We start from the raw sequence: 20,367 nt of genomic DNA, 5'->3' as shown, positions 1-20,367 counted from the left end.
CGGACAGCATGGTGCCGCCCTACATATTCCACTTGGGCAGACTATAATTCAGTATTTAATTTGTTCAGAGCCGTAATTATCGGTAGTAAAAGGCGCTAAATTTTCGAAAATTGTAACACGTGGAAGGAACGGCATCAATAAACGCATACCGTTTACAGCAGTGTACCAGCATTAAGGGACTACGGCTGCTACTAAGGCGACTTATGCGCATGTGTATCAATGCCCTCCCTCACATGGCCAGAAAGATGTTATATCAGTCTCAGTCAACAAAGAGCCTTCAGATGTAGGTGAAATGGCAAAATTCATTGTTGAACTCATTGTGTGAAGTACTAGCGTGTAAGAGTCAAAATGGGGCAAACCAGTCTACCCCTGAAAATTATTCTGCCGTACAGGGTGATCCAAAACGAAAGAATAGATTTCATTTGTTTAATACAAACAAACTGTGAAAGAAAGAAACACATTGCACGTTTCACTGGATAGAGGAAAGTTCTAGTTTTATGATCGCACAGAGCAACGGTTGATGCTCATCATCAACCGTTGCTCGAGAAGTATCGAAACGATAGTTCATTTCATTCCTCTATTAAATCGACAGCTTCAACAATCCGAATTCTCCAATTTCTCGGTTCTCGAACGGTAGCTGCCATAGATGGGACCAAGACTGTCCTTTTATGTACATCCACAGAAAAAAATCGCAATGTGTTAGGTCTGGTGACCTGGGAGGCCAAAAACAATGAACAAGATCTTGTTCAGCTTTTCCAATCCTAAGATAACGCCGCATTTCAAGATGAAAGAGAGACGGGGTACTATCCTGCATAAAAATGAAATTGTTGAAATCTTCGTGAAGTTGAGGAAACAACTAATTTTGCAACATGTCAAGGTACGACATTCATGTCACAGTTTACTCTAGAAAAAAAAAAAAAGGTCCATAACCTTCGCTAACAGAAACAGAACAGAACACCAGGAATTTGTGACGCCCAGATTCTTACATTATGGCGGTTTACTTTACCCGATAGATGAAACGTCGATTCGCCCGCAAAGTAGAGTCGTTCGGAAAAAAATGTCCTGTACCATATCCCGGAGAATTTAAATGCAAAATTGGTACCTTCTGTTACGGTCGACGTTACGTAATTCCTACAGTAACTGCAACTTGTAAGGCTTCATACTCAGGCATCGTTCAAGCACACGCCACACTGTTGTTTGAGGAAGCTGAAGTTCCCGGGGTGCCCATCTTGAGGACTTCCGAGGGGTCCATGAGAAAGTATCTCGGATACGCTCGACATTTTCATCTGACGTGCGTGGACAACCAGTGCTCTTCCCTTTTCATATACAACCAGCTCCCAAGAACTTTTGTATGTCAATCACAAATCTGCTAGTGTAGAGACAGGTTCTTGCTGAATCGACGGGGGAATGCACTTAGCAATTCAACAACGAGTTAACTTCGCGCAAACTCCAACCAACACACAAAAAGATTTCTCTTGTGCTGTAGTCCAACAACAGTGCAGCTGTGTCAAAACTTTGAACCTTCCCCTATCCAGTGACACGCGCTATGTGCTATCTTTTATAGTTTGTCTGTGATAAGCAACTGAAATCTGTTCTTTCTTTTTAAATCACTCTGTGTGGTAAGGTTTCCACTCGTAAAAGGACGGCTTCCACGATAGTGATGCCTGATTAGACTCAAAGGATAGAAGAGCCTTACACGATGATGGTCAGGTGCTGGACAATAGGGATTGCCGGCGCGCTGAGTGGCAAGATGTATTGTTTCCCGATGGGTCCCGTTTCATACTTCCTACAGTCATTATGTCATTCGCAATCTGGTCAGCGAGTAATGACATGCAGCATAGCAAATAAACGCCAGATGTTGTGGTCTGGTGTGCCACTGGGTGCAACATGCGATCTTCACTCCATTGTGTTGAGAGAGAACTGACTGCCCGCATCTCGTGGTCGTGCGGTAGCGTTCTCGCTTCCCACGCCCGGGTTCCCGGGTTCGATTCCCGGCGGGGTCAGGGATTTTCTCTGCCTTGTGATGGCTGGGTGTTGTGTGCTGTCCTTAGGTTAGTTAGGTTTAAGTAGTTCTAAGTTCTAGGGGACTGATGACCACAGATGTTAAGTCCCATAGTGCGCAGAGCCATTTGAACCATTTTTGAAGAACTGACTAGCAATCACTAGATAAGGGAGATTTTAGAACATGAGTTACTGTCAGGCCACCGGGTTGTATATGGTGAAGAATGTACACTTCTAGATCTACATCTTCATGAATACTCTCCAAATCACCCTTAAGTGCCTGACAGAGGGCTCACGGAACCGCCCTCACAATTACTATTACTCCAATCTCGAATAGCGCACGGAGTAAACGAACATCTATATGCTTCTGCGCGAACACTCATTTCCCTTATTTTACTATGATGATCGTTTCTCCCTATGTAGGTCTCCGTTAACAAAATATTTTCGCATTCTGAGGAAAAAGTTGGTGATTGAAATTTCGTAAGAACATTTTGCCGTAACGAAAAACGTCTTTGTTTTAATGATGTCCACCCCAAATCATTTATCATGTCAGTGACACACTCTCCCCTATTTCTCGATAGTACAAAACGTGCTACTCTTTTTTGAACTTTCTCAATGTAGTTCGCTAACCTTATCTGGTAACGATCCCACACTGCGCAGCGGTACTCCAAAAGAGGATTGACAAGGGTAGTGTAAGCAGCCTCTTTAGTGGATCTGCCAATAAAACGCAGTCTTTGGTTCGTCTTCCCCACATTTTCTATATGTTCATTCCAACTTAAGTTGTTCGTAATTCTAGTTCCTAGGTATTTAGTTGAATTTACGGCCTTTAGATCTGACTGATTTAACGTGCAACCGAAGTTTAACGGATTCCTTCTGGCAGTCGTGTGGATGACCTCACATTTTTCATTATTTAGGGTCAGTTGCCAATTTGCGCGCCATATAGATCTAGTTTCTAAATCGTTTTCTAATTTATTTTCACCTTCTGACGGCTTTACTAGACGATACACGACAGCATCATCCGAAAACAACCTAAGACGGCTGCTCAGATTGTCTCTCAAATCGTTTATATAGATAACGAACAGCAGAGGACCTATAACACTACCTTATGGAACGTCAGAAATCACCATAAGGCTTTTGACACTGTTACCCACAAGCGGCTTCTAATTAAATTGTATGCCTGTCGAGTGTCGTCTAAGTATGTGGGGTTAAGTAATATGTTCTCCTACTCTCCCCGTAAAGTGCTCTTTCGAAATTTCAACGGTGAACTACTCCGCGATGCACAACGCCTCTCTTGTAACGTCTGCCAGTGGAGTTTATTGAGCATCTCCATAACGCTCTCGCGCCGGCTAAACGGTCCCGTGACGAAACGCGCAGCTCTTCGTTGGATATTCTCTATCTCTTCTATCAGGCCAACCTGATAGCCATCCCAGGTAGATGAATAGTACTCAAGAGTCGGTCGGACAAGCGCCTTATAAGCCGTTTCCTTTGTGGATGAGCTACATTTCCTTAAGATTCATCCTATAAATCTAAGTCTGGTATCTGCTTTTCCCACTATTTGTTTTAAGTGGTTATACCACTTCAGGTCGCTCCTAGATATTTTGCGGTAGGTACTGTTTCCAGTGGTTTGTCATCAATAGCGTAGCTGTATAGCAGTGGATTTCTTTCCCTATGTATGCGCACTATGTTACATTTATTAGGCGCAGAGAAGTACAGAGGAGGTAATTTTACGGTATAGCGAGTTCTTCGTGGTTAGGGTGAGGTCCCTTTACACTGTGGGAACAAAAGTCATGGAATACCTTTTAACATCGTGTCGCACCTACTTTTGCTCGGCGTAGTGCGGCATCTCGAGTGGCATGGACTAACATGTTGTTGTTAAGTCCCCTGCAGAAATATAGAGCCATGCTGTCTCTATAGCAGTCCACAATTGCGAAAGTGTTGCCGTTATAGGGTTTTTTTCACGAACTGACCTGTCGATTATGTCCCATAAATGTTGGATGGATTTCAAGTCGAGCGATCTGGGTGGCCAAATCATTCGTTGGAACTGCCCAGACTGTTCTTCAAACCAATCGTGAACAACTGTGGCCCGGTGACATGGCGCATTGTGATCCACAAAAATATCCGCCGCTTTTTGGGAACAAATGGTCTCCAAGTAGCCGAACACTATCATTTCCAATCAATGATCGGTTCAGTTGGACCAGAGGACCCAGTCCATTCTACGTAAACACAGTCGACACCACAGTGCCTTGTTGACAACTTGAGTCCTTCGGCTCCGAAAGCCCGTATCAATGATGTTTCGTTGAATGGTTCGCACGCTGAAACTTGTCGATGGGCCAGCATTGAATTTTGCCGGCCGGAGCGATGTTTTAGATTTGATGTTTTACCGGATTCCTGATGTTCACGGCACACTCGTGAAATGGTCGTATGGGAGAATCCCCACTTCATTGCTGTCTCGGAGATGCTGTGTCCCATCGGTCGTGCGACGACTATAACACCACGTTCAAACTCACTTAAATCTCGGTAACCTGCCATTGTAACAACAGTAACCGATCTAACAACTGCAGCAGACACTTGTCTTGTATAGGCGTTGCCGACCGCAGCGTCGTATTCTGCCTGTTTACATACCTCTGTATTTGAATAAGCATGCCTATACCACTTTCTTTGGCGGTTCAGTATATTTGGCTTGAACTTTTTATCATTAGTCTTTTATCTTACGGTCTGGCAAACAGTGACTGCGTGCGAGTTATAATTGGCAATTTCTTCCATCACTGATTACTGTTCACTATTCAAATTAATTGTTCCGTAATTAAATTCTTTCTTGGATTAATGTAATTCTGTTTGTGTTAAATAGATTTGTCTGCTGTACCAATGAATGAGCTGTACCAAATCCCCATTGTCCAGACCTTCGTTGTTTTCTTTCGTGATCAACTTACGAGCCCAAATCTTCGCACTTCAACTGCCTTCTCTGATTTTGCCTCTAGAGAAAGAATGCGCTGCCACCCCTGCCCAGATATTCAGACACTGATTGGAACTGTCCCGAGCAAAGTTGAAGCCACGATGTACACACTGAGTTTGATGTGAACTGATTGTTCTCCGATTACTTTTGATCAGATAGTGTTGTCTGGCAGTGGTCCTGTGAAAAGTTTACCTTCCGAGCTTTTTTTTTTTTTTTAATTTGTGGTAAGGTCTTATGGGACCAAACTGCTGAGGTCATTGGTCCCTAAGCCTACGCACTACTTAATCTAACTCAGGGCTTAACAACTGGCCGGTTTTGAGCGCGAGTACTCGCGTCTGCTCAGGCACGTGCTCGCGAGCAAGTGCAAGGTCGCGGAGTAGGGAGGGAGGGGAAATGTGCGCGCACGTTTGAATGTGATCTCGCGTTCTTAGCAGATTTAACTAGCCATCTGAATGCTTTGAACATTTTACTACAAGCTAAAGATCTGCTAATTACTCATTTCATAGATCGAATACGAGCTTTTGAAATGAAATTGACACTTTGGGTGAGTCAGCTGGAAACAGGAAACCTAGCTCATTTCCCTAAATTATCATCCATGCAAGATGTTCACAAAGACTGTGAACGTTATTCACATAGTTTAGTTGATCAGCGCTTTCAAGATCTGACAGCACTAGACAGTGATTTTGATCTGTTCTCTCCATATTCAGCGAATATTTAAGAGATTCGTCCTGAGCTGCAGCAAGAAATTATTGACCTGCAGTGTGACAGAGAATACAGAGACAAATTTCAGAACAAGAAAAACATTTTGGAATTCTACAGACACTTCCCTTAGGATAGATTTCCTCGTTTGCACAAACTGGCGGCTACAATAATATCAATGTTCGGTTCCACATATGTTTGTGAACAACTGTTCTCTGCAATGAAATGTAACAAGACGCGCCTGAGAAACGCATTGTCTGATCGAAATTTAAACTGCATGCTGCGCCTAAAATGCACAAGAACAATTACTCCGAACATAGACGCAATTGTAAAGGGCAAAAAGTACAAGATAACCGAGAATCCCACACTTCAGTGACACCTTTTATTGTGTAACAGTTCACAAATTAATGCGAATGTAGAGGCATACACTAAGCTAGTAAAATTATGTGGCACCTGTGCATTCTCCTTTATTTGTTTCATTTGTCGCAGTAATAATTCGTGAGTGATATCCCTGCAGGTGGCCGCGGATTTACATTGACTGGCGGCAGCTGTTGTGTGCCCCACGTGACTTTCCTCACTCTCCGCTCTGGTCCGGTAGTGGGGGTAGCGTGCTCGCGCTGCTCCGTGCTCGCGCCTTGCTGCTCACAGCTTGCTCCGCGAGCACGTATGTTGTGAAGCCCTGATCTAACTTAAACTAACTTATGCTAAGGACAACACACACACCCATGCCCAAGGGCAGAATCGAACCTCCGACGGGGCGTGCCGCACGGACCATAAAAGACGCCTCAGACCGCGCGGCGAAAAGAGCTTACCGCCGGTTCTTGCGCTTGTCCCAGCCCATGAGGAAGTGCAGCGGCTTGGGCGTGACGGCCATGCCGGCGGCCGCCATCAGCTCGTCAAGCGTGGGGCAGCCCTTGGGCACCGACAGCTGGGGCGACGCGGGGGGTGGCGGGTTGGGCCGCATCTGCGGGGGGCGGCGCAGCTGCGGGGGCGGCGCCGCCGTCGCCAGGTCCGGCTGCGCCTCCTTGAGCAGGCAGTGGTCCGTGCACGACGCCAGGATCATGTCCAGCTCCTCCTCCTCGGGGCACTCGCGGCTCGGGCAGGGGCTCCACCACACCTGCGCAAACGGGAGGAACGCTGCAGAGAACAGACCGGTCGCCAGTACCGCACCAAAAGTAGTTAATCCTTACGGAAATGCATACAGAAGGACGACGGTGCAAACCTGCCTCCGGCCGTCCTCATTTACGTTTTCCGTGATTTCCCTACATCGCTTCAGGTAAATGCCGGAATTGTTCCACTGAAAGGGTTTGTCCGACTTCTTTTCCCCATCCTTCCCTAATCCGATGGGAGTGATGATCTCGCCGTTTGGTCCCCTTCTTCTAAATTTCGTCACTTACTTTACAAAAAGATCGATAACCAACTAAAAAACATCGCGTGTTTCTTATGCAGTAAAGCCAACGAAATGAAGCAGACTCTCACACATCGACAACATCACGTAGAAATGGCATAATACACACAAAAAACACACTTGAAAATGGGAATCATTTCCTGAAACGCGTCATGTGAAAAGCAAATAAAGAAAATCGTGACTGGCAGCAGAAGAATTATTTATAAACAAACCTATAACTGTTGTTGTTGTTGTTGTGGTCTTCAGTCCAGAGACTGGTTTGATGCAGCTCTCCATGCAACCTATAACTATCCTTTTCATATTACTATTACATCCCATCCTGGATTTTCCATTGTTTGACACAATGTGGGGTTAAGTAGTATGTTCTCCCACTCTCCCCGGAAAGTGCTCTTTCGAAATTTCAACGGTAAACTACTCCGCGATTCACAACGCCTCTCTTGTAACGTCTGCCAATGGAGTTTATTGAGCATCAGCGTAACGCTCTCGCGCCGGCTAAGCGGTCCCGTGACGAAACGCGCAGCTCTTCCGGGGAGAGTGGGAGAACATATTACTTAACCCCACATCGTTTTTTAACCTGTCAAGGAGATTAATTTCAGTGTGAATAGCTAACTAGTTGTTTAAACAAGGAGCTAAGGAAGCGACTGGTTAAGTGCTTAATATGGAGCGTGGCCTTGTATGGAGCAGAAACATGGATTTTAAGAAAGCAGGATGAGTAGAGAATTGAAGCTTGTGAATTGTAGATATGGTGTAGAATGGAGAAGATCAGCTGGACCGATAAGGTCAGGAGTGAAGAAGTACTGAGGAGAGTTGGAGAAGAACGGAGGATGCTGCTGACGGTGAAGAACAGGAAACTAAACTGGTTAGGATAAAATCTAAGAAGAGATTGCCTTCTAGTAGAGGCAATTGAGGGTTTCGCTCCAGGAAAGAGAGGGAAGGGCAGAAGAAGGTTCCAACTGCTGTACGATGTCAGAAGGCCACAAGGAGAGTACCAAAGAATGAAGAGGAACACAGAAGCATGGAGGGCTATGTAGTCAAAACCTGCCGCAAGGCAGACAACCCAATGGTGATGATGATTACCTGTCAAACTAAATGACTATTGTGCATTAATACGCAGCTTTCGTTCTTTAAAGTGACTAAATGACCATCCCATCCCGGCAGATCGCCTGCCTACTTACCTCCACCTTCCCCGTATCCGGGTGCCTCATGACGTAGGCGGAGGGCGTGTCCCCCGGCGTCTCCATGTGCGGGATGAGCATCAGCGAGTGGTGGAAGGCGGCGTTGAGCACCAGAGCGATGATCACCACCGGCTTGTACCTGCCGAACTTGTCCACCAGGTACCCTGCAACAGCCGCCGGCCAAGCCGTCACAGGCGTGCGCGCCGACTCCGAAAACCTACTGTCCACAGATAATCATCTAGCTCCACTGAACTGTAGACTAGACATTCTTCTGTCTCCCTTTAACCACGAGCTGCCTTGTGCAGCCCTTGATCGCTCACCTCTTTTTACTGTCCAGTCAATTTAAGTTAGGAAGGTAAAATTTTATTTTTTCCTGTTGCTACGAACTCTTGCTACTGAGAGATGCTCCAGTACGGTATAGGCCAGTGTTGAATGCTGAGTTTTACAGGATTTTTTGGGTCTCTGTTGCCAATTGTTGATGTATTTGCCTGTTTGCTTCTGTCCCACCTCTCACCACGCGATGTTTCAGAGTTAGCGTTAGGACGTTCAAACTGCACGGTTGGCCATGGGGCATGATGGGAGTTAGTACGCGTTCTGTGATTTGGTTTAGCTAACAAGCCACTTTCATTTGGATGGGTTTGTCAATAAACAAAATTGGCGCTTTGGGGGCACTGAGAATCCGCATTCCGCGATCGAGAAGTCTCTTCACCCTCAATGAGTGACTATGCGGTGTGCAGCGTCCAGTCACGGAATAATCGGTGCGATATTCTTTGATGGCACAGTGACTACCGAACGGTACGTGAAGGTTTTGGAAGACGATTTAATCCCCATGATCCAAAGCCACCCTGGTTTCGACAAGATGTGGTTCATGCAAGGTGAAGTTCTACAGAAGCAGGAGAGTGTTTGATGTCCTGGAGGAGCACTTTGGGGTCCGTATTACGGCTCTGGGGTATGAAGAGGCGACTGGCATACGCCTCGATTGGCAGGCACATTCTCTGGATCTGAACACATGCGACTCCTTTTTGTGGGGCTATATTAAAGACAAGGCGTACAGCAATAACTCCAAAACCATTGCCGAGCTGAAAACATCCGTCCAGGAGATCATCGACAGCATCGATGTTCCGACACTTCAGCGGATCATGCAGAATTTCGCTATTCGTCTGCGCCACATCATCGCCAATGATGGCAGGCACATCGAACATGTCATAATCTAAATCCGAATGTCTGTAGTGACGTTAACATGTTGAATAAAATGTGTGTATGGAATAATTTGTTACTACAAGGGTCACTCCAAAAGAAACGCACACTATTTTTGTAAAAATACAGTTTTCATTCTGCATGTCTGAAAGTTTTACAGTGTGTAGATACATCCTTCCCGCTTGTTTTAAAACTTAGTTCAACCTGTTCCTGTGAGTGGCGCCTTCACAGCAAGTCTTCAAGATGGCTGCTACGCTTGACGTTCGTCAGAAGCAAAGTGCTGTCATAGAATTCCTGTGCTGTGAAAACAAGACAGTGGGAAACATCTACAAGAGCTTGAAAAAGGTGTACGGAGATGCTGCTGTCGATCGCAGCACAGTTAGTCGGTGAGCAAGCAAGTTACGTAATGAATACGGGCACGGCAATATTGAAGATTGTCCTCGCAGTGGCAGGCCTCGTACTGCACACACTCCAGACAACGTGCAGAGTGTTAACGAATTGGTGACTGCTGACAGACGTATCACGGTGAACGAATTGTCACGCTACGTTGGGACAGGGGAAGGAAGTGTTTGCAGAATACTGAAAGTGTTAGCGTTAAAAAAGGTTTGTGCCAGGTGGGTTACCAGGATGTTGACAGTGGCTCACAAAGAAACAAGAAAAACGGTATGCAGCGAACTTTTGGAACAGTACGAGAATGGTGGACATGAATTTCTTGGAAGAATTGTGACAGGCCCTGAAACATGGCTTCATCATTTTTCACCAGAGACGAAGAGGCAATCAATAGAGTGGCATCATGCAAATTCACCCAAGAAAAAAATTCAAAACCATACCTTCTGCTGGAAAAGTTATGGCTACGGTTTTTTCGATTCTGAAGGACTCTTGCTTGTGGACATCATGCCAAGTGGAACCATCATAAATTATGATGCATATGTGACGAGACTGAAGAAACTTCAAGATCGACTGAGTCGTGTTCGACCACATCGGCAAAAGCAGGATGTTTTGCTGTTGCACCACAATGCATGGCCACATGTCAGTTAAAAAACCATGGAAGCGATCACAAAACTCGGATGGACAACACTGAAACACCCGCCTTACAGTCCTGACCTGGCTCCATGTGACTATCATCTCTTTGGGAAACTGAAAGACTCTCTTCGTTGAACAGGGTTCGAAGATGATGACTCCCTTGTGCACGCTGCTAAACAGTGGCTCCAGCAGGTTGGTCCAGAACTCCACCGTGCGGGTATACAGGCGCTGGTTCCAAGATGGCGTAAGGCAGTTGAGAAGGATGGAAATTATGTGGAGAAATCAAAATATTGTTCCTAAAGGATGTATCTACACACTGTAAAACTTTCGAACATGTAGAATAAAAGATGGATTTAAAAAAAATAGTGTGCATTTCTTTTGGAGTGACCCTCGTAATTTACGTTTTTTTTCATACAGTTCAATTATTGTCATCCTGAACATAATGCACCTCAGAACATCGTCGAACATGATCGCTTTGCTGGTCCAGGTGTTACGGTTTGGGGAGGTACAATGTTCCATCCTTCAGATCTTTCAACATGGTACGCTCACTGGTCAACATTAGTGTGGCACTATACTCATTCCCCATGTGCGTCTTTTGTGGGGTACATTGAGCCCTGACTTCATTTTTATGGCTGAAGATGCAGGACCACATCGCTCAGTCCCAGTTGAGGACCTCTTGGAGCTAGAGTGTAACGTTGTGAAGCGATATGAAATGGAATGAGCATGTGAGGACTGTGGTAGGGAAGTCGAGGGATCCGTACCAGGCAGGATTGAAAAGAAAGACGAGATGCTAGATTTGTTAGCAGTGTACGATCAGCGTGCATATGGTATGGATATGCTTCAGCAACTCAAGTGGGAATCCATGGAGGTGAGTTGTACAGAAACCAGACGGCAGCTATAAGAGTCGAGGAGCAAGAAGGGAAAGCAGCGGTTGAGAAGATAGTGTGACATGGTCTTTATGTTGAGCAAGCAATAAAGGAAACCAAAGAAAAATTTGGAACTGGAATTAAAGTCCAGGGGAAAGGAAAAAAAAACTTTGAGGTTTACCAGTGACGTTGTAATTCCGTCAGAGATAGCAAAGGACTTGGAAGAGCAGCTGAACAGAATGAACAGTCTATTGGAGGGAGGATATGAGACGAACACCAACAAAAGCAAAGTAAGGTTAATGAAATGTAGTAGTAGTAAAGCAGGTGATGCTGAGGGAATTAGATTAGGGAACTAGACTTAAAGTAGTAGATGAGTATTGCTATTTGAGCAGCAAAATAATTGTTGATGATTGATGTAGAGAGATAGAAAATGTAGACTGGCAATGGGAAGAAAAGCGTTTGTGAAGAAGAGAAATTTGTTAACGTCGATTATAGATTTAAGTGTTAGGAAGTCTTTTCTGGAAGTATTTGTATGGAGTGTGGCCACATATGAAAGTGAAATATGGACGATTAACAGTTTAGACATGAACAGATCAGAGGCTTTTGAAATGTGGTGTTACAGCAGAATGATGATGATTGAGTGGGTAGATCGTGTAACTAATGAGGAGGCTCTGAAAAGAACTGGGGAGAAAAGAAATTTTGTAGCCTATAATATGACCAGAGGAAGAGATCGGTTTATAGGACACATTTTGAGACAGCAAGGGATTACCAATTTAGTATTGCAGGATAAAAATCATAGAGGGAGACCAAGAGATGAATACGATAAGCAAATTCAAAAGAACATAGCTCTCAGCAGTTATTCAGAGATGAAGAACTTTGCACAGGACAGAACGGTTGCATAGAGAGCTGCATCAAACCAGTCTTCAGACTGAAGACTACAACAACACCAATATCACGATTATATTTTTCATCCTCACGATGAGAAACTCCTTTTTTATGAATTTTTCATAGTCCACATTTAGTATATGCGAAAACAAACTGATTTGTATATCACCGATTGTCGTCCTAAGTCTGTAATTCCAGCAATTAGAGCGGCTGCATTATGACTGCGCACATACATGCATACTGATTTGAAAAGATCGGCCATCTTCGTGCGACGTCGGTCGTCGCGGAAGCCACCGATCTTATTGCCGCTATGACCGCAACCTAACCGTGGAAGTAGAGTTAACCTCGCCGAACTCATACCTGTTACAGTAACGGATTTTGTGCTTTTGTGTCTTCTTAACCTTATTTTGTTGTTCGTTTTGTTTTCCTGACACGCTGCAAAGGTTGCACCGAGGTCTGGTATTTTGCCTATTGGCGTGTTCCACAAGACCAATGAATTATTTTAAAGCAAATAGCTACCAGAATGTACGTTTTACGGTACCGGTAGCTGAAGAAAAAAAGTATAAATAAAAACGTGTTTAGATAAACGTTTGTTTTTTAATGAAAATAGTTTCAACGGTGAAGAAGTTAGAGCAACAGTGAAGAAGTTAGAGCGGCTTAGTGAGAAAATTAAATTTCTGTTATTTGGCATTTACAAAGAATATAAGACACAAAGGGTAAAGTAAAAGGCATTGTTTATTGCTTTATAAATTTTCCTTGACGTGATTGTAATTACAGATTTTCTCGAGCAAATGAATACAGATGTTTTGAAATGTTTGGATGACATGTTTCCTGTTCTTTCAGTTTACCAAACGAGCTTTGTTAAGAACATCTAATATGAATTTTGCTTCGATTATTAAGTCTTTTATCATTGCTTGATCGTACAGAATAGTCCCTCACAGCGTCACTTTCATCGTTCAGGTACCAAATTGGACGGCAAACTGCTCACACAACATGCACATTTTTTATCGCTGACGTGTAAACGAAAATGATCACTCGTGACAAGCGAGACTCAGTACAGGGGAGTAGTCTCTCTTGTCAAGAGCACTCAATTGAAACAAGAAACTAGTGTAAAAGGGACTTTAAGAAAGCGACATGTGTCGCTTGCTCCAACCTTAAAGCAAGGTTCCCACAAGCAACTAAAGTGGCGCCTCAGTACAAAAGAAAAAAAAAAAAAAACATGACAGCTGATACTGCAGTGGTGGCATGTGCTGCTGTTTCCACATCTTCTCGGTTTTCAATATGGCCTCAGCTGAGACTATTCGGGCAGAAACTGGTGTTGTCATTCAGGTTACGGCATTAGAATTGAGCCAAGGATCCAATAAGAAGAGGAAGCATAATGGAAGTGGGTTTTGTGCAGAAGTAACACAGGGGCATTAAAACGCATATAAACAAAAATCTGTCCTTGAACCAATTTCGGACAGCAAAAGTAAATTTCGAGTAATTGTTGAACTACTTATCGACATCTGTTAAAAAAAAATCCGATACTCACATTTAAGCTACAGTACTTGCTTGAGTGAAACTGTAAGAGGCACGTTCTTATTTGATATCTGGCGATTACCTATCATTTATCCAATATTTATACCATGTCCTCACCACTACAATTTGAATGGTCTTGTGTGATGTTTAGGATGCTACTTACAATGCCCTGAAGATTTATTTGAAAGCAAATATTTTGACTCTTGCACCCCACAAATATTAAAGTTGTTCAATACTGAATTTTGTAACTATGCTTCCTGCAGTTACACTAAAAGATACTATATAGTTGTGATTTCCTGTATTAAAAGCTATATTCAATTCGAAATTATGCTACCACCAGAAACATTGTTGCTTCCTTTCTCAAATCCACTGAGCAAACGTTTCAGAAAATTGAAGTTGCCAGTACTTGAATCCTAATGTACTGACAGCGTTGCATTAATTTTCCTATTTGCAGAATTAAGTGAGTTGCTGTGAAACTAAAAATCAGGTTCCACTAATTACTCAATAATATTTGCTTATTCACACACAAATCTTATCCATGCATTATACAAGGTGTATCAGATAGAATCATCCGAATTTAAACAATCATAACTATTATGTTATTTGAGATACATGCGTGAACAACGTACTGTTGGGAAGAGCAAACTCTCAAGATTTACATGGGACACCGCGACACTAGCATCTGGAAGTGTGGGAATTTTTAAATCAAAGGATTATTGAACGATGGATCGGTCGCACTGGTCCAAATGATCCAGCCTCACATTACTGGCCTCCAAGGTGACTGTATGTGAATATTTCTTGTGGGGGTTTATAAAAGACTCTGTTTATGGGCCACTGTTACCAACAACAATGAATGAACTGATTAACTGCGACATCGCATAACGGCAGCTATGGAAGCTGTAACTCAAGATATGCTTGCTGCAGTGTGGGAACAATTTGAATACCACATTGAATATGCCATGCATCTGAGGGGGGCGGGGCATATTGAAGACCTATGAAAAGGCATGAAAAAAACTCTTTGACTTTCCCGTTCATGAAAAAAAAAATCCATTGTATACGTTTATTAGTTTCAGAAATCGGATGATTCTTTTTCATACACCTTGTATAACACAAACATAATAGTACTTTTTACCACATAAATTAACCATTATGTGCTCACAAAGGTTTTATATACAAAGTCGCACTTCCTGCCAATGTAGCACAACAGACTGTACTAAAAACGGCGTATTTTCGAGAGATCTTTACTGTGGCGTGACACTGAAACCACATACTTTCGTAATATGGAAGTATAGAGAGGAAAACCACTAAACACGGATATTAGTTTTGGAAGCACTGGAATCGTGATGGTCCCTGCTTGATTTACTTCTGACGCTAGTTGGTGATGGGGGAAAGGAGGTGGCGTCACAAAGTTATATAGGCTTCAACTTTTGGGGCATGGCTAAAAGTGGCGTCACTCTAGTGGCGCCAGAGGAATTTGAGTGTTTTCATGGGCAACTTCACTGACGTTACTTCAGTGGCAACCAAGTGGCGCGACTTTTATTGCGTGTGGCAGCTTTACAGACGTGGAGATGGCAGCCTCTGGAGACTTGACTCACCGGTGACGGGCGGGCTGAGGAATGTGGTGAAAGGCAGCGCTAGGTAGACGAAGGCGATCTCCTCCACTGTTAGCCCGATGCTCTGCATGTGGATCGTCAGGTATGGCAACAGCGCCGCCGTCGCTGCAACAGATGTCAAACTGTCTGTACTACTTCCTTCCTGCACACGGTCTGCTCCCTTATGTCCTTTTGTCCATCATTCATTCGACCCACTAGAGCAGTGCTGTCCAATCTTTTGGCTTACCTGGATCACGTGGAAGAAGAGTTGTATTTTTTGCTGCACATAATACACTGAAGCATAAAAAAAACTGGTATAGGCATGCCTAGTTTTTGGACAGAACTTTTTATTTTTATTTTTTTATGATGTGGCATTAAAAAATACACACAACCCTAAATTTTCACCCTTCTACCACCAACCCCTATTTTTAATAGCGATTTTAGGAATTTAATAATTTTCAACCACGGTCGATAACGGATCAATTATCACTTGATCAGTTATCCCCGCTAGGTGTCTACCGGTGATAGTCTTTCACTATTCGATACGTAGGAAATTGACGATAACGTACCAAAAGCAACGACTCGAATATCCCTCTTTGAATCGACGTAACTAGACCGAGAAGTTTAACCAGGTAGCACGCGTCATTCGCCAAACCGACATTTAGGCCTAGCGCACACGCATCGATTTTTATCGTACGGAAATAAATCGTACGATCAAATTCTTTTAGTGTAACAAAGAAGTTCCTATGCTCTCCTTTGTTCCTCTAAAAGAATTTAATCGTACAATATTTTGACGTGCGATAAAAACCGATGTGTGTGAGCTTGGCGTTATTCATAATGCTGTCGAACACGTTTCGACACGAAATTGCCGCTATGTTTGTATGCTCGTGGACGAGCCGTGTATCGGCTGCAATTGTTAAATCCGCGCCATCTGCCGTAGAAAATCTAGAACTAATAGTGGCCGATACTGTCGGACTTCCCCCTAAGCCTTTTCTCACTCCCCACAGAGTTTTCAGCCATTATTATTGTTTGTGTTACGAGCTCCCGCCAACAACGGCTATTGTGTCACACGTATACATCGAAGTTCGCCGGGCATATATTGTGTTAAACGTATACATTATTCTTATAGACTAGAGGTAATTTATATAGCAAAACAACGTTTGCCGGGTCAGCTATAACATATAAAGATTTGCAGAGAGGGAACGAAGTTCGCCGGGTATAGGTAATATATATACACTGTATATATACGTTTTTTCGGATACGGGTTTCCATCCACAGTTTATTTTTCTCCTGGTACCCTCTACAACCTCCAGTTTTTTCGGTATATAGGAAAAAAATAAATTGCTGATGGAAACACGTGTCCGAAACTGTCGTTCAGCAAGGCAACAGAGCATAGCATTCACAGGAGACAAGGCCTGTCTACGCAGCAGCTAGCTCCATCTTCCCCGCTGGTGATCGTGGCAAACAGTCGCGATTACCGAATAACAAACAACATTACGAGACCTTCCGCCTACCGTCCATCAGCGAACAAAGTCACGTTTTTCTGCCGAAGGGCTGGCCTAGTGGGAGGCGCTGCCCTGTAACTTCGAGGCTCTGTAGCGTCATTGACTGACGTTCCCGAACACAGGTTCCCATGCTCTATTTTGTTCCTGAAGAGACACTACAAACACTCTAAGTTTGTCGCAACGTTTCTGGGACATCATTTATAGATGGACTTCGTTTGTCATGTTACCAGGAGCCGGAATCGACTTGATGGATTGAAAAAAAAAAAAAAAAGAAGACGAGAGGCAGCTGTAAGTAAGACCGCCTAACCTTCCGTTCTGTAAACGAGAGTGAAGGTCATTCCTTTACCTGCTAATACCACCAGTATGGTACAGAAATTGCATCGAAGTATCCAACACATTTTTACAAGTTACTATAGCAAAAATTCATTGGAGAACATTCCGACTGTCCTTGAATTGGGATCCTTGGCATGAAATCCAACAGAAGGACATGATCTGCAGCAACCAAAATTACTGTCAAGAATTGCTCCAACAAACGTTGTGGTCCACATAAAGCTGAGCAGCATACGTAGATATTGAAAGTTAATGTGTCATATGTACAATTAAACTTTGTGATGTTTTAAACAAGACAAACAGGCGATCATAGATTCTGAGTAGATTAGATAAGCAAGAGACCAGGCATTTCTGTAGAAGGCACTCACCTCCGTACATGACGAACAGCGTGATCTTGAGCATCACCAGGTTGGGGTTGATGTTCCAGCGTCGGAGTGTGCCAGCTATGCCGCTCGTGTCGTCGTCGTCGACGTCAGCGTCATTGTCGTCCTTGCCTTTCTCTGCTTCTGCAGCCTTCCTTCGCAGATTTTCCACCGTCATCGTGGTAAGCCTGTCGAAAACTGTCGGACATATAAGTCACAACAAGTATAACCCAGAGGTCATGGTTAACATCACGACGGAGACATGATGAATAACTATACTTCTTTTTCTTGCCCCTTTGTCCCTTATCTGCTTAGGGTTGGCATGGTTATAAAACGGATTGGCGTCGTTAATTTAAGTGGTGGCCGGAAATGCGTGCCCAAACTGGCTGCGAGTCGTGTTACTCGCGTGAAAGCGAGCGAAAGTTTTCTATATGTTTGTGGATCGTGTAAGTGAGGCAGGAGTTGGGTACCAGCCCCCTATTCACCTAGTGTAATGTCGGAAACCGCCTAAAATCCGTATGCAGGCTGGCTGAGATACTGACCGGATTCAATTTGGAGTCGACGCACCTTCCTGTCCGGAAAGTGACACTTTAGCGCGCACTGCTATCCAGGTGGTTATAATGAATACCTACACAAGTTTCAAAAAATCAGAAAAGTAACGAAAATACGAAAAAGTACACACTTCAATGCCAGCTGTGACAGAAAACGATAGGTATTTACAAAACGGCACAGAAAAAACTGTTCAGAGTAAGAGCATATTCAAATTTAGAACAATGTGATTTACACTGAATGATTCTGTCGGTGTGTTGTTTCACAACTAAGTCAGTACATAGTAGTAATGTCCGCCCCTGGTAGCTGAGTGGTCAGCGCGATGGAGTGTCATACGTAACGGCTCGGGTTCGATTCCTGGGTGGGTCGGAGATTTTCTCCGCTCAGGGACTGGGTGTTGTGTTGTCCTTATCATCATCATTTCATCCACATCGACACGCAAGTCGCCGAAGTGGCAGCAACTCGAAAGACTTGAACCAGGCGAACGGTCTACCCGACGGGAGGCCCTAGTCACACGACATTTCCATTTCCACAGAAGCATTACGAGCAAGACAGCACATGCAGCCAGCCATTTGCGACGCTCTTAATTATTGTGAATAACTGCTGTTCTATCTGCAAAAGCTTTGACGATACTGGTGAACACCTATACAAGTTTCAAAGAATCAGAAAAGTAACAGACAACACAGGAACATACTTAGATGTGTTCTGCGATAGAATTTACGGTAAGTGTTGACGAAACGACATGGCAAAAATATGTTGTAGAGAGTGAGATTTCATTCCAATTTACGCCGGCTGAGTACAGATTAGAGACCTGTTTTCCTTGAATTCGAATCCTTTCACGTGATCACTGTGTGATTTAACTCGAATCGGCATAAAAAGCTTTTGTTGGCGACTTTGTGGGGATAATCAAAATCTTGACACAAATTCACAACCATATACCAAATTTACCGCTCTGAACTATACGCTGAGGCGACAAAAGTCATGGAATAACGATATGCACCTAGCCAATACAGATGGCGGTAGTATCGAGTACGCAGGGTAGAAAAGGACAGGGCATTCACGGAGCTGTCATTTGCAGTCAGATGCTTCATGTGGGCAGGTTTCCGACATGGCAGTTGGAGCTAGACGCATGGGACATTCATTTACGGAAATCCTAACCCAGCGAGGTGGCGCAGTTCAAAAATGGCTCTGAGCACTATGGGACTTAACTGCTATGGTCATCAGTCCCCTAGAACTTAGAACTACTTAAACCTAACTAACCTAAGGACAGCACACAACACCCAGCCATCAAGAGGCAGAGAAAATCCCTGACCCCGCCGGGAATCGAACGCGGGAACCCGGGTGTGGGAAGCGAGAACGCTACCGCACGACCACGAGATGCGGGCGGGTGGCGCAGTGGTTAGCACACTGGACTCGCATTCCTGAGGACGACGGTTCAATCCCGCGTCCGGCCGTCGTGATTTAGGTTTTCCATGATTTCCCTAAATCGCTCCAGGCGAATGCCGGGATGGTTCCTATGAAAGGGCACGGCCGACTTCCCTTCCCATCCTCCCCTAATCCGATGAGACCGATGACCTCGCTGTTTGGTCTCCTCCCCCAAACAACCCAAGCCCACAACCCGGAAGTCGTTAGATCTTAGACCCAGATCGCCCAGCATGAATCCCATTGAACATTTATGAGACACAAACAAGAGGTCAGTTCGTGCACAAACCCGTGCACCGGCAATACGTTCGCAATTATGGACGGCTGTAGGCACAGCATGACTCAGTATTCCTGCAGGGGACTTCCAACGACTTTTTGAGTCCATGCCATGCCGAGCTGTTGCAATATGCCGGGCAAAAGGAGGGCCGTCACCATAATAGGAGGTATCCCATTAGTTTTTTCATCTCAGTGTAATGAAGCAGGCGCTCATTCAAAATTACATCGATTTTTCAAGAACGAATGCCACGATTGTTGCAAAGTTACAGATATTGACAGTGTTTACCTGTGAATCGAATAGTTCACATGCACAGGCTCTGATTTCAATTTCTTCAAACCACAGTACGGTGCATGGCGGAGGGTACTTTCTACCACTACTAGTCATTTCCTTTGGTATTTTACTCACAAATAGAGCAAGGGGGAAAAACGAGTGTGTGTATGTGCCTCCTTACAAGCCCTAATTTCTCATCGTATCTTTATGGTCCTTCTGCGAACCGTACGCTGGAAGGTGTACAATTGTTCTGCCGTCGGCCTCAAATGCCAGTTCTCTAAATTTCTGCAACAGTGCCATGCGAAAAGAACGTCGTCTTCCTTACAGAAACTCGC

General features: G+C 44.2%; 1 protein-coding gene across 1 annotated transcript in view; it reads right to left on the bottom strand.

The window, feature by feature from the left end:
- LOC126136592 (uncharacterized) overlaps window positions 1-17,692 on the bottom strand; it is a 111,386-nt gene extending 93,694 nt beyond the window's left edge. The window contains exons 1-4 of the mRNA XM_049915207.1: window positions 17,521-17,692; window positions 15,321-15,443; window positions 8,237-8,400; window positions 6,466-6,770 (exon numbers count right to left, since the gene is read on the bottom strand). Of these exons, the coding sequence (XP_049771164.1) occupies window positions 6,466-6,770; window positions 8,237-8,400; window positions 15,321-15,443; window positions 17,521-17,692 (764 nt within the window). The remainder of the gene's footprint in view (window positions 1-6,465; window positions 6,771-8,236; window positions 8,401-15,320; window positions 15,444-17,520) is intronic.
- Between the last annotated feature and the right edge of the window lie 2,675 nt (window positions 17,693-20,367).

Source organism: Schistocerca cancellata, chromosome 1 (genome assembly GCF_023864275.1).
Source record: "Schistocerca cancellata isolate TAMUIC-IGC-003103 chromosome 1, iqSchCanc2.1, whole genome shotgun sequence".
NCBI lineage: Eukaryota > Metazoa > Arthropoda > Insecta > Orthoptera > Acrididae > Schistocerca > Schistocerca cancellata.
The sequence above is the reverse complement of the archived record's forward strand: the minus strand, read 5'-3'. Positions and strand labels throughout refer to the sequence as shown.